The following is a 12506-nucleotide window of genomic DNA, read 5'->3' as shown; positions in this document are numbered from 1 at the left end:
ACTGAAAAACACACACACATTTTTACGTTCAAAGTTTCCCCCTTCCTGTCCACACGATAAGCACGTGGTGAGCATGCGGATGTCACATGCGATTCTCTGTCAATAGTTCATTGTCTCTTTGTCAATACATTTATTGTGCTTGTGGAGACTGGTTGGCGCTATTTCAGTAATTAGGGGAGTTTTTAAACAGTAAGTTCTTGTTTGTTCGTGAATCTGTTAAAGCCACTGATCCTCCGCCATACCTTACAAGTGACAGGGAGTTGTTCAAACAGTCAGGGATCATTAACCTTCTTACTCCTGACATGGCCATCATGGTGGATAAGGGCTTCTTAATTGACAGCCTAGTGCCATGCAAAGTTCACCGGCCTGTTTTCCAGACCAAGGGAAAACAAATGCTACCTCATGAAGTGACACACACATGTTGAACGTCTTATCCGTCGAGTGAAGGAGCATAAGTTGTTTGACACAGTCATCCCCTTGTCCATTTCTGGTAGCATAAACCAACTGTTTACAGTGGCATGTTTGCTTGTGAACTACCAATGTGGACCACTTGTCAAGGCATGGAGCCAATGAGTCTAAAAACCCTCATCCTTGTTAATGTGCTAAGGTAAATGTAAATATTGTACATATACTTTTGTAAAAACGATGGATTTCACACTCTGTTCATAACTCTGATCAACAGACAAAACGACTCGGTTACTAACGTAACCTCGGTTCCCTGAGAGGAGGGAACGAGTATTGCGTAAGTAGCTTACGCTATGGGAAAACTCCGTTTCTCGAGAAATATTGAAGTCTTTATGTAAAACGCATTGCAGCTGCACAGCAGACAGTAATGAGTGAGGCAGCTCGGTCATTGGCTGTGCTGCGGCAACTGCACGAACCAATGACGGGGCGACTCTGACGCGCAACCAATGGGCGCGCGCCTCGCGTTCGCGCGCTCAGAGCCCGCCGAAATTAGCATAGCCAGGCTATATCATGGGCACCCCGTCATGCGAGTTCCTTTATGTTCAATCGACTGAAGTGAACTGACCAAGCACAAGCACGGCAGCTTACGCAATACTCGTTCCCTCCTCTCAGGGAACCGAGGTTACATTAGTAACCGAGTCGTTCCCTATCGAGAGGTCTCTCCTATTGCGTAAGTAGCTTACGCTATGGGAACACCCTGCAAAATGCCGTGCATGCTGACTTCGCTCTATAAAGCCAGAGGCAGATGCCTGAGCCTTAAAGCAAAGTGATTATTACATGAGCCGGCCAACGGCGAGCTATATAACGGGATAACACAGAGCGCCTTTGCCCCAAGGTGGGGCGCTCATTGTACAAACACAAGCACATATCTTATGTACTGAGTTTTCTATGTACTGATATGCATAAAAAATCCTTTAAGTCGGTCAGAGACGGACCTTGTAAGGGAGGAGATAATGCTCAGCATATACATTCTCCAGTCCATTCTACAGTCAGGCTGATAGAATGTTGGAATGCATCTTTCTATGTACTGATATGCATAAAAAATCCTCTAAGTCGGTCAGAGACGGACCTTATAAGGGAGGAGATAATGCTCAGCATATACATACTCCAGTCCATTCTACAGTCAGGCTGATAGAATGTTGGAATGCATTTTTTTTTAATGTACTGATGTGCATAAAAAATCCTCTAAGTCGGTCAGAGACGGACCTTATAAGGGAGGAGATAATGCTCAGCATATACATACTCCAGTCCATTCTACAGTCAGGCTGATAGAATGTTGGAATGTAATGAGGGGACCTGTAGGTTATAAAACCTGATAAATGTTGAAGGCGAGGCCCAGCCCGCTGCCGCACAAATATCTTCAATGGGTATCCCACTCAACCAAGCCCACGAGGAGGCCATGCTCCTCGTAGAGTGAGCTCTGACGCCTAAGGGGCATTGAAGGCCCTTGGCTTCATAAGCTAGCGCTATAGCATCCAGACTTGGGCGAGCGCGTCCGTGCTCTTTCAGAAGAAAAGGGGGCATTGCGCGTTTTCCCTGGAGGCGAAGAGGTCGACCTCTGCCTCGCCAAAGTTTTGCCATAACCACTGAACCGTCAGGGGGTGGAGAGACCATTCTCCTGGGAGAACCTTGTCTCTGGACAGCATGTCTGCTCCCTGGTTCAGGAGCCTGGCACATGCGCTGCTCTCAGTGAGCGCAGGTGGTGTTGTGACCATAAGATGAGCTCCCTGGCCATAGAGTGCAGGGAGCTCGACCTGAGTCCACCCTGGCGATTTATATACTGAAACTACCGTCATGTTGTCCGTTCGGACCAGGACGTGTTCGCTTTTCAGGTACGGAAGCAGGGCTCTGAGAGCCAAGGCGACCGCTTTCATTTCCAGACAGTTTATATGTAGGCGCTTTTCCGGGTTTGACCAAAAGCCGGATACAGGCCTGCCCTCGTAAAGGGCCCCCCATCCTATTTTGGAGGCATCTGTCGTGATCATTTTTCTCTGCGTATTTACGCCCAGACTCACGCCGGTTTGACACCAGTTGACGGCTTTCCAGGGCGTCAGGGCTTTTATACAGCCGTGATTCGCTCTGATCAAAAAGTGGCCCAAGCGCCACGCCTGAGTGGGGACACGGCTCTTGAGCCAGCGCTGGAGAGGACGCATGTGCAACAATCCTAGCTGGAGTACCGCCGATGCCGAGGCCATGAGACCGAGCATTCTTTGAAAACGTTTGACGGGGGCGTGTGCGCCCATTCTGAATGATGTTGCAAGGTGTCGAATAGAGAGCGCGCGCTCTGATGAGAGGCGCGCTGTCATCTGCACTGAGTCTAGCACTATTCCCAGAAAAGAGATATTCTGGCTGGGGGATAGCACGCTCTTTGCAAAATTGATTCTCAGACCCAGGCATTCTAGATGGCTGATAATCCAAGATCTGTGCGTCGTTAACTGACCCTCTGATTGTGCTATGATTAGCCAATCGTCGAGGTAATTCAGTATTCGCACTCCCCGCTGTCTCAGAGGGGAAAGTGCCGCGTCCATACATTTCGTGAATGTACGGGGGCCAATGATAGGTCGAATGGTAGTACTGTGTACTGGTATGACTGTCCCTCAAAGCGAATCTCAGAAAAGGCCTGTGATGAGGCGCTATCGGAATGTGAAAGTAAGCGTCTTTCAAATCCACTGATAGAAACCAATCCCCGGGGCGAACTTGTGCGAGGATATGTTTGGTTGTTAACATTCTGAACGAGCGAATCATTAAAGCTTTGTTCAGATGTCTGAGATCTAGGATGGGGCGGAGGCCACCGTCCTTTTCGGACGAGAAAATAGCGGCTGTAAAAACCCGCCTCGCTCATAGAGGGAGGAACAGTTTCTATAGCGCCCTTCTCTATCAGTTTGAGCACCTCGGTGCGTAGAACATGTGACACATCTTTCCTCACTTTCGTCTCGACCTGAAAAGCGGGGCGGTCTGCGAGCGAATTGAAGTGAGTAACCGTGTTTTATTATGTTCAAAACCCATTTCGGCATGTCGGGGATTTTTTCCCAGGCTTTTGCTCGCACAGATATGGGCTGAATGCTGACTGGGGGCATGTCGCTATGACGTATGGGCCCCACTGGCAAATTGCCTTGTGCTAACACTGAGTTTACAGCTCTCAGAGGCGCAGGTGTGCGCTGAGCAGCCGTGTTGAGTGCCGAGTGCAGAGGTGCGTGTGAGAGTACAGGCACGCGCGCTATGTCCGAAATGCTTGCAGCATGAGTCGGAGAAATGCTTGAAACTGTATGAACAGAGTTTTCGGGTGGGGGTGCATACATCGTAATAGGCACGCGCGCCACATTCATAAAGCTTCCCGCTTTTAGCGGGCGTCTCTTGGCTCGCGCCATCGCATCTGTGATGTTTGCGGCATGAGACAGAGAACTGTTTGAAACTGTATGGGCAGCACTTATGGGTGGGGGTGCATATACTGTAGTAGGCACGCGCACCACTTTCATAAAGTCTTCCGCTCGTGGCGGGGTTTTTTGGCTATGCATACAGTGTTTGTGTGTAGGGGTGCATGCAGGACAGCAGGCACACGCGCTACCTTTATAGTATTTCCCGCTTTTACTGGGTAAGTGTTTATAACTGTGGGAACAGTGCTTGTGTGTAGTGGTGCATACATGACAATAGGCACACAATCTACATTTATTGGACGTCCAGCCTGAGCTGGGGAAGTATTTGGCACTGTTTGGACAGTATTGGTATGTGGGAATGCGCACTTTAGTGTGGACATGTGAACCCTTAGTGACACAGGCAGAAAATGACTCTTTTCTTGATTTCTGTGTGTCACCGTTAAAACAGCGTTTGATTGCAGGTGAGCGAGTTCTGTGACTGGCCCATTGACTGCTGTACAGACATTTCCAACCGCCTGTAAGGGGACTGGGTAATGTTTTACATGTTTTAGAAAGAGTGGTCCGGCCGTTGCGACGTACTCTCTCTTTTTCTTCCTATGGCTAGGAAGACTTACGAGGCTTCGGGTTCAGCACGATCTTTGGCCGAGGACCTCGTTGCTCAGGTGGCTTTCTTCGGCCAGCGGAACGCGAGCGGCGTCGAGCGTCCGTTTCAGGTCTGCTCTTCGGCTTTTGGGAGACGGGAGGGGCCGCCCTGGCTCGCTGCTGCTGCTGAGGCGGTCTCTGGTGAGACGAGCTGGAGCGCTTGGGCAGGAAGTGACGCATAGCTTGCGAATCCTTCCGGGCCTCAGTGAAGCGTTCAGCGAATTCTTTTACCGCTGATCCGAACAGGCCGCTTGGAGCGATAGGCGCATCAAGGAATGGCGCCTTATCTGCGTGCTTCATCTCCGTTAGCGTCAGCCACAGATGGCGCTCAAGGACAGTCAAATTAGCCATGGCCCGGCCGATGGATTGGGCGGTGGCCTTCATGGCTCGCAGGGCTACGTCAGTGGCGCTGCACAGGTCCTTGAAAGCTTCAGGTTTAGGTCCAGACTCGTCCATGGTGCGGAGAAGTTTGGCCTGGTAAACTTGTAAAACCGCCGTTGAATGAAGCGCTGATGCAGCTTGGCCGGCGGCGGCGTATGCGCGACCGGCGAGAGCTGAGGTGGATCTGCAGGGCTTCGAGGGATGAGAAGCTTTGGCTTTCCATCCGGCGGTGGAGGGTGGGCACAGATGGTTGGCCACGGCCTCCTCGAGGGGCGGAGTTCCCTCGTAGCCTCTTTCTCTTGCGCCGTCCACTGAGGAGAGCGAGGAAGAAAAAGAAGGCTTCAGGCGAGCAGAGTGTGGGGCTTTCCACGACTTTGTGAGTTCGTCGTGCACTTCGGGGAAGAAAGGAGAAGGTCTCTGTCGAGGGGCCTGCCGGCGCCCCTGCAGGAACCACTCGTCCAGCCGGCTGCGGGCGGGTTCTTCCGGAGAAGACCAGTCGAGCCCGAGGTCTTCTACGGCTTTGGACAGGATGCGGACGATCTCAGAGTCCATGCTGGTGCCCGTGCTCGTGTCCGCTGATGTCGATGGCACGGGGTCGAAACTCGAGCCCGGCCAGTCGTCGGATGCAGCGTCAATAGAGAGGCTGTCATCCTTTTCATCGTCGTCCCCTGACGCGCCGAACGAGACGAGACCCACCGCTCTGCTGGAGGGGTGCTGGTCCGTCTTCATGAAATGGACTGGTGGTGGGGAGATCTCAGGCAGCGGTGAAGCACGCGGGGACTGGGCCGGCGTGACGTCACCGAAGTCTGCGTGCTCTGGCAGCCTCTGTGAGCGGCGCTTTTTCTTGCGCGGCTCGAAAGGAGGGGGCGGCAGCATGGTGGAAGCAGGCTCGATTGCGGCGAAAGCGGCAAAGCAAGCGCGCAGCTCGGCAAGGCCCAGGGAGTCACATTCGGGGCATCCGCCCTGAATGAGAGCAGCTTCTGTGTGATCTGGTCCCAGGCAGCGAGTGCAAATGATGTGACGATCCCCATCAGGAAGAGGGCCTCTGCACGAGGCGCAGGCTGAAGGCATTTGCAACAACGCCTTGAAAAATTGCTCTTTTACTAATCAAAAGCGTCGCAGGGGCGAGTGCTTGCAGTAAAGGATATAGCGTTGCGCGCCGGATGGCATAGCAGAAGGCTTTCGAAGGCGGCTGAAGATATATGATATATTATAATTTCATAATGCATAACATATGTATTTATTAACTAGCCTATACAAATCTAAATATATATGTACATATACATGTCTAATGTAATATAATAGATAGGTGTATATATATATTATATTGTATAAATATAGTATGTGTGTGTATATATATGTATATTATATGAGTATTTTGTGTATATATGTAAATATTGTTTATAGTGTAAATAAATAAGAATACAATAAATATAATGCTATATATTATAATTGAATGGACCACCAGTGGTATGTGGCCACACTGTAACACACAGTCATTAAATAAAGCAACATTTGTACAATTGTAGAAATTGAGAAATACTTCACTGCTTATCTAAAAATGACCTAAACATGCAAACACTTCAGTAGGTAGTGGTAAAAAAAAAAACAGATCTGCTCGGTCTCTAATGGTGCTCATTACATCAATATTTTTGTATACGCTCAACAAGCATGTCCTCCTGCGCACATACAACAAAATCACACCACTTGAAACCTGTTAGGAGCAGCACATGATTTTTTTATGAGTCGGTCTACATCATTTACCGTCAGACGAGGTAAGTCCTGAAGACAACGACTATAAAAGAGAGCCATATCTGTCTGTGTATAAACAGGAAGTTGAACCGGAAGTTGATAGCCTACTACACGCGAACCCGGAACTGCGATGTGCATAGAGCCAATCCTGCTACACAGATGCAGATGGATGATGCTTGTGATCAACCGATTCATTTTGGTGATGGCGACCTCTGGTGGGAGGAAGATGGAGCTGCAGGCCAAGATGTCACACTCTTGTGGTTCTGATTTGATGAAAGGCTTTGCTGAAATGAAATTCGCCAGAATACAAGGGGCCTGCAAAGCCTCAGGCAGCACAGGCAATGTGAGAAATGTATTGTTGTACATATTGTTCTGCTCTGTGTACGTGTCTTTTGGCCTCCCATGTATGATCTGTTGACCCCAGATGCAGGCTGCAGTGCGCACGTTGCAGGAAACCCTATAGTCATTAGTTGGTCTAAACTGGTTCAGGTGCTGATGTTTGAATTTTTTTTTTTCATTGCATGTAAAAATAAATCTTTTAGGTCCTTTGCTTTGTCATCAGAAAAACTGATAAAATCTACTCAATATAAACCAGTCGTATCTCAAATGTTCAATTCAAAATTTCTACAATTAATGCCGAGTTTACACTACACGGTTTTAAGCCCGATTTTCGCTCGCTGACAGTTTAGTGGAGATCACCAATAAAAGCATGAAATCGTAGGCAAATCAGAACTCGCTCCAATGAGCGACAATCACAATAAATGAACTATCAAAGACGCGATTTGAGAGAAGCGCCAACGCATTGCCGATGTCAGCGAAATATCTAGAATGTTAAATATCTGGACCTGTCTGCGATTCCAAACCGTGCAATGTGAAATATGTTTTGACTGAGTCCAGACAGTGTCATCGGGGATTCGTCAACAGTGAAATGTTTTGTAATGTGTTCACCCCTGTCGCCAATTCGTTGTGTAAATGCTACAACTTCCATGACAAGACAGACAGTTTTGTAATATGAACGGCACCAAAAATCTGACGTCTTTGAAAGTTGTGTAGTGTGTAAGAGGCATAAGCAATCTTACCTGTCAAAAAGCTTCAGATTCAAATGCAATAAAAAAAAGAACCCCTTCCTAAATGATTCTACAAGGTTCACAATAGGAAACCATAAAAACAGACTTTTCCTCTGTCCTATTTTCTGATGTTAAGATGTTGCTTGTAAGCTGCATTGGTCACATCAAGCTTGTTCTCTGCAATGCTGGTTTCATCATCAGAATTTATAAATCAACCAATTTCAATGAGAGAAGAAATTCAGAGTGCTGACAGAGTATTACATCTAATCTTTATGCATATCACACATCTACAAATATATATATTCAATCAATGTCAATTGTCTAGGATGATCAGACTTTCCTTGGGTCATCCTTAAAAAACAGAGAAAGCGGTCACCTTGATTCATGTAAACTGTTTAAAGGAATAGTTCACCCAAAAATGAAAATTCTCTCATCATTTACTCACCCCATGCCATCCTAGATGTGTATGACTTTCTTTTCTTTTGTGCTTTTTGGAGCTTAAAAGTTCTGCTCACCATTCACTTGCATTGTATGGACCTAAAGAACTGAGATATTCTTCTGAAAATCTTTGTTTGTGTTTTGCAGAATAAATAAAGTCATACACATCTGGGTTGCATGAGGATGAGTGAATTATATATAAATTTTCAGTTTTGCGTGATCTATTCTTTTAAGGCCCTGTAAAAGTTTTGTCAACTGACAGATGTGAATGAGAGATTAAGAAACTAACCACCTTTGTCATTGAGTGGTACATAAAAACTGCACTTTGGTACTCACAAAAACCAAATGGACAAATACATTATCTCTTATAACACTTACTACCACTGCATGCCACCTACAGAACAGTAACAATAAAAAAGGCCATAAAGCAGCTGATTTCAACTACTTAATTGTTTGTTTGATTTTTTGCTTGGCATGCACATAGCTAACACCCCACGGATGTACGAGTGAGCTGGCATGGTTCATTCTGACTCATTTTAGCTTTCTGTGATCAAAATAATCTAATCGTTTTCAGGCGTGGCAGTCTCAAAAACTGCTTACTATGGTAACATGGGTACTTCTTGATTTTGCTGTACAAAGTCAGCACCAATGTAATCTTACCAATACATTAGTTTGAGTAATCTTGCATTGATAGCCTTGCAAAAGAGGAAGTCAAGAGAACTCGATAAGTAAAATGTTGGAGGTTTGCAAACTGTGGACGCTTATATCGGAAGGGTGTTCTGACACCTTACGGGTAATGAGTGCACACAAAAATTCACAATAACATGGAGCATTCTGGCTTGATGGCTAGGTTAAAATAGCTACATATTAATAATGCAGAACTTAAATATATTTTACAATTAATTTTATAATAAATTGCGCTTATGCAAGTCTTGATTACGTAGTAGTGTGCAGATTCTAATGTAGGTTTCAAGTGAACTTTACAGCACTTTCAAAAGTAATTTAAGGTATGAATGGCTGAGACAGAAATGTTTATAAAGTTCTTCATGTTAAAACACAATGTTTTCTGTTGTTACTATTAAGTTACTGCTTTCTCTTATTTAGCACCTTGGGGGTGGAATAATCTACAAAAAGAGCTAAGTTTAGAAACCCTTATGTCCATAAATGAATTTAAAACTACTGTAAAGAGTGTTGTGATGGAGACATGTTCTTGTTTTTCTTAGGAGTCTCATTGTGTTCTTTGTGTACGTCTTTTATCATGAAAATGTAATTTGGTGTTTGTTATGTATGTATTTGTTGTGATTTGGCTGTTACCTTGGCCAGGTCTCTCTTGTAAAAGAGATTCTGAATCTCAATGGGACCTCCTGGTTAAATAAAGGTATAATAATAAAAATAAAAAAGTTAGCTTTTTTTAACCTTAAGTGTTGCTGGATCACTCTACTTCATTTCTAACACAAAAATGTTGCCACAAAAGAATTTGTGCTCTGGAAGTCTTGATTTTACTGTTGCTATTGGTCCTAGTTTATCTTGGGTTACTTTAAAGGGATAGTTCACCAAAAATTTAAATTTTCTCATCATTTACTCTCCTTCATGCCATCCCAGATTTGGGATCACCAAAATATGTGGGTGCTCCAAAAAGCACATAAAGGCATCATAAACGTAATCCATATGACTCCAGTGTTTTAATCCATATTTTCAGAAGTGAAATGATAGATGTGGGGGAGAAACAGATCAATGTTTAAGTCCTTTTTTGCTTAATTCTTCTCCCTGCCCACTAAGGGGCGATATGCATAAAGAATGTTACCAAAAACAAGATGAAGATGAAAAATGTGAAAGTGATCTGTTTCTCACCAACACCCATCATATCGCTTTTAAAGATATTGATTTAACCACTGGAGTAATATAGATTACTTTTATACTGAAATTCTTCTAAAAATCTTCATTTGAGTTCAGCAGATGAAAGAAAGTCATATACATCTGGGATGGCATAAGGGTGAGTAAATGATGAGATAATTTTCATTTTGGGGTGAAATATTACTTTAACTACTAAGTGATAACATTAAAATCGGAGCCGGAACAGGGGAGGGTGCTGGGATGGGCTTTGCCTCCCCAAATTATACCTATGCCCCCCAAGTGCAAATGAAGCAAATGATCAAATTGCATGGCGCTAACCCTTACGAAATGCACTGGAATGAAGGTCACACGCACACCCTCATTGACGGAAGACACGCTCGTGCATAAAGTGGGTCCTTATATTCTATATACTTCCTCACTACATTTTGCAGATCACTACCCCTTGAATGAAGGATTTTACGAAAGAAAAAACATATTGCTGCAAAAATTCTACATTTTTCAATAAAAAAATATTTTACAATATCAATCTATTTGAACACTGTAAACACTCCACTCAAAAATGGCACATCACCCTGTTTACAGATGCAGTGTTACATGTTGACCCAGCTATAAAGGTCATTGTACACTTTTTTATGCTTAGATAGCTGGTGATAATGGATGCAGATATTACAGAGTCTCTCTCTCCAGTCAGTGTAAGTTCTTACATTATAGTAATGGTGCCACCTAAAATAAGATTCATAATGCGTTCTATTGGTGGCCACGTTGTTTAAGAAGGAAGCCAGTTCCTTTGTGCTGCTGAAGTCATTTACATGGATGAATGACTCTGGTGGAATTGATAGCTCATAAATTTCCCTGGGTGGGCCAAACACGACTGGTACACTCCCTGCCTGAAGGGAGTTTCTCCACAGTTTCTCAGTAATGTAGTCTGTGGATATTGAGTTTTCAAAGGCAAGGTAGAAGTAGCATCGAGATATAGTGGAAAGCAGCTTATTGTTTGAGAGTGGACGCTTAAGCCAGTGACCATATATTTCTATCAGTTTAGAAGGAATGTGTTTCTTAAGCTGCTGGAAAACTAGAGAGCGATTCTGATTGGCTTTGTATTTACTAACCACCCAGCAAATTAAGCAGTCTCCTTTCTTTGGAATTACATATGTGTCATTAGTCAAATTTTTTGATAAAAGCTGTCCATATGGCATGAAAATGTCAGCATCACGTCGATAGCTCATTGTCCAGTTGAACAAGCCATTGTAGTTGCTGAGGTTGTGGTTGTTCATGGGGGGCTCCAGTGATAACCAAAGCCACTTCTGCATCGGTTGACGGGAGAGGTGAAGAGGAAGTTTGGAGTGGCCGGTCCAGAGTTCATGGTGATGGAAGACCACCACATCTGCTTGAGTAAAGATGGATTGGCTATCCTCCAGATGGCATCCACGGATTCGATATTTGTTCAAACACACATTTTCATCTAGTTTGTGGTGGACTCCAAAAGGCCAGTGCCACAGAAGGATGGTAATGTTCTCCTGGAGAGATTGGGGTTGGCTGGTTCCAATTTGTTTTAAGAGAAGCAGGTTTTTACTCCAGGATAAGAAATTGTAGAACAGTACAAAGGCAAACAGACAATAGAGGGCATTACCATGATGTTTCATTAATTCCATAGTACAAAGACTGTGAAGACAAAAAGTTAGAAAGCGTAAAATAAATTTGGAATCCACTTTGTGTTGAAAGTAGTGACTAAAATTGCAAGCTATATTTCTGTGATGAGGGTTTGTTTTATTACTAAATCTGAACCATCGTGAGTGAACAAGAAATTTGTGTAGCCGATTGGGTAATCATCAGTGTTAGGTGTAATCTGATTAACAATACATTTTTAATCAAAAGTAGTATAACACATTACATTCTATATTCATGAAATTAGATTACAGTCACTGACTTTTAAGTAATTACTTTAATTTAATGAATCACAGTTACATAATGAATCACAGTTACATAATATTACGTATGTAGAACACATTTAAAATGTGAATTATATTAATCTTTTTGCATTTCTTTGAGAGCTGCACCCCCTAACAAGTCATTATAAGGGATGAGATCAGGCTGACGAAATGTGAGGTGCAAAAAGTAGAAGAAAATTATTGTAAAAAGAGGAAAAAGTCTCAAAAACAAAATGATCAGCACTTCTTTTCTCAATTTCTTTACATTTTATTTTATGTTTCACTGAACAGGAGAACTCAAAAAGAGTGGAAAAACAAAACGTTTTTAGAAAGTAATTTAAAAGTAAAGTTATTAGTAATGTGTGGCAGGGCTGAGGGCGGGGCCTGGTCATGATTCCGCACACCCGGCACCTAATCAGGCTAATCAAGCCTCAGAGAGGGATAAGGGCCGACCGGAGATGGCAGTGAGACTCTCTCTAGGCCGAGTGTGCGGAATCACGACCCGGCCCGCCCTCCACCCTGCCACAAAATTTAATATCCAAAGTAATAAGATTAAACATTTTTAGTGGATTACTTTTTTGAGTAACTTACCCAACACTGGTAGA

The 12506-nt window shown here is 44.2% G+C and overlaps 1 protein-coding gene across 1 annotated transcript; it reads right to left on the bottom strand.

The window, feature by feature from the left end:
* Positions 1-10563: 10563 nt before the first annotated feature.
* LOC127643199 (alpha-(1,3)-fucosyltransferase 7-like) lies at positions 10564-11616 on the bottom strand. Its single transcript, XM_052125828.1, has one exon. The coding sequence runs from the start codon at positions 11614-11616 to the stop codon at positions 10564-10566; it is 1053 nt and encodes a 350-aa protein (XP_051981788.1).
* Between the last annotated feature and the right edge of the window lie 890 nt (positions 11617-12506).

Source organism: Xyrauchen texanus, chromosome 4, assembly GCF_025860055.1.
Source record: "Xyrauchen texanus isolate HMW12.3.18 chromosome 4, RBS_HiC_50CHRs, whole genome shotgun sequence".
Lineage (NCBI taxonomy): Eukaryota > Metazoa > Chordata > Actinopteri > Cypriniformes > Catostomidae > Xyrauchen > Xyrauchen texanus.
This window is presented reverse-complemented; position numbering and strand designations above follow the sequence as displayed.

What these genes read in the sequence shown, in the direction of transcription:
- LOC127643199 (XM_052125828.1), bottom strand. Translation starts at nt 11,616, where the DNA reads ATGAAACATCATGGTAATGCCCTCTATTGTCTGTTTGCCTTTGTACTG.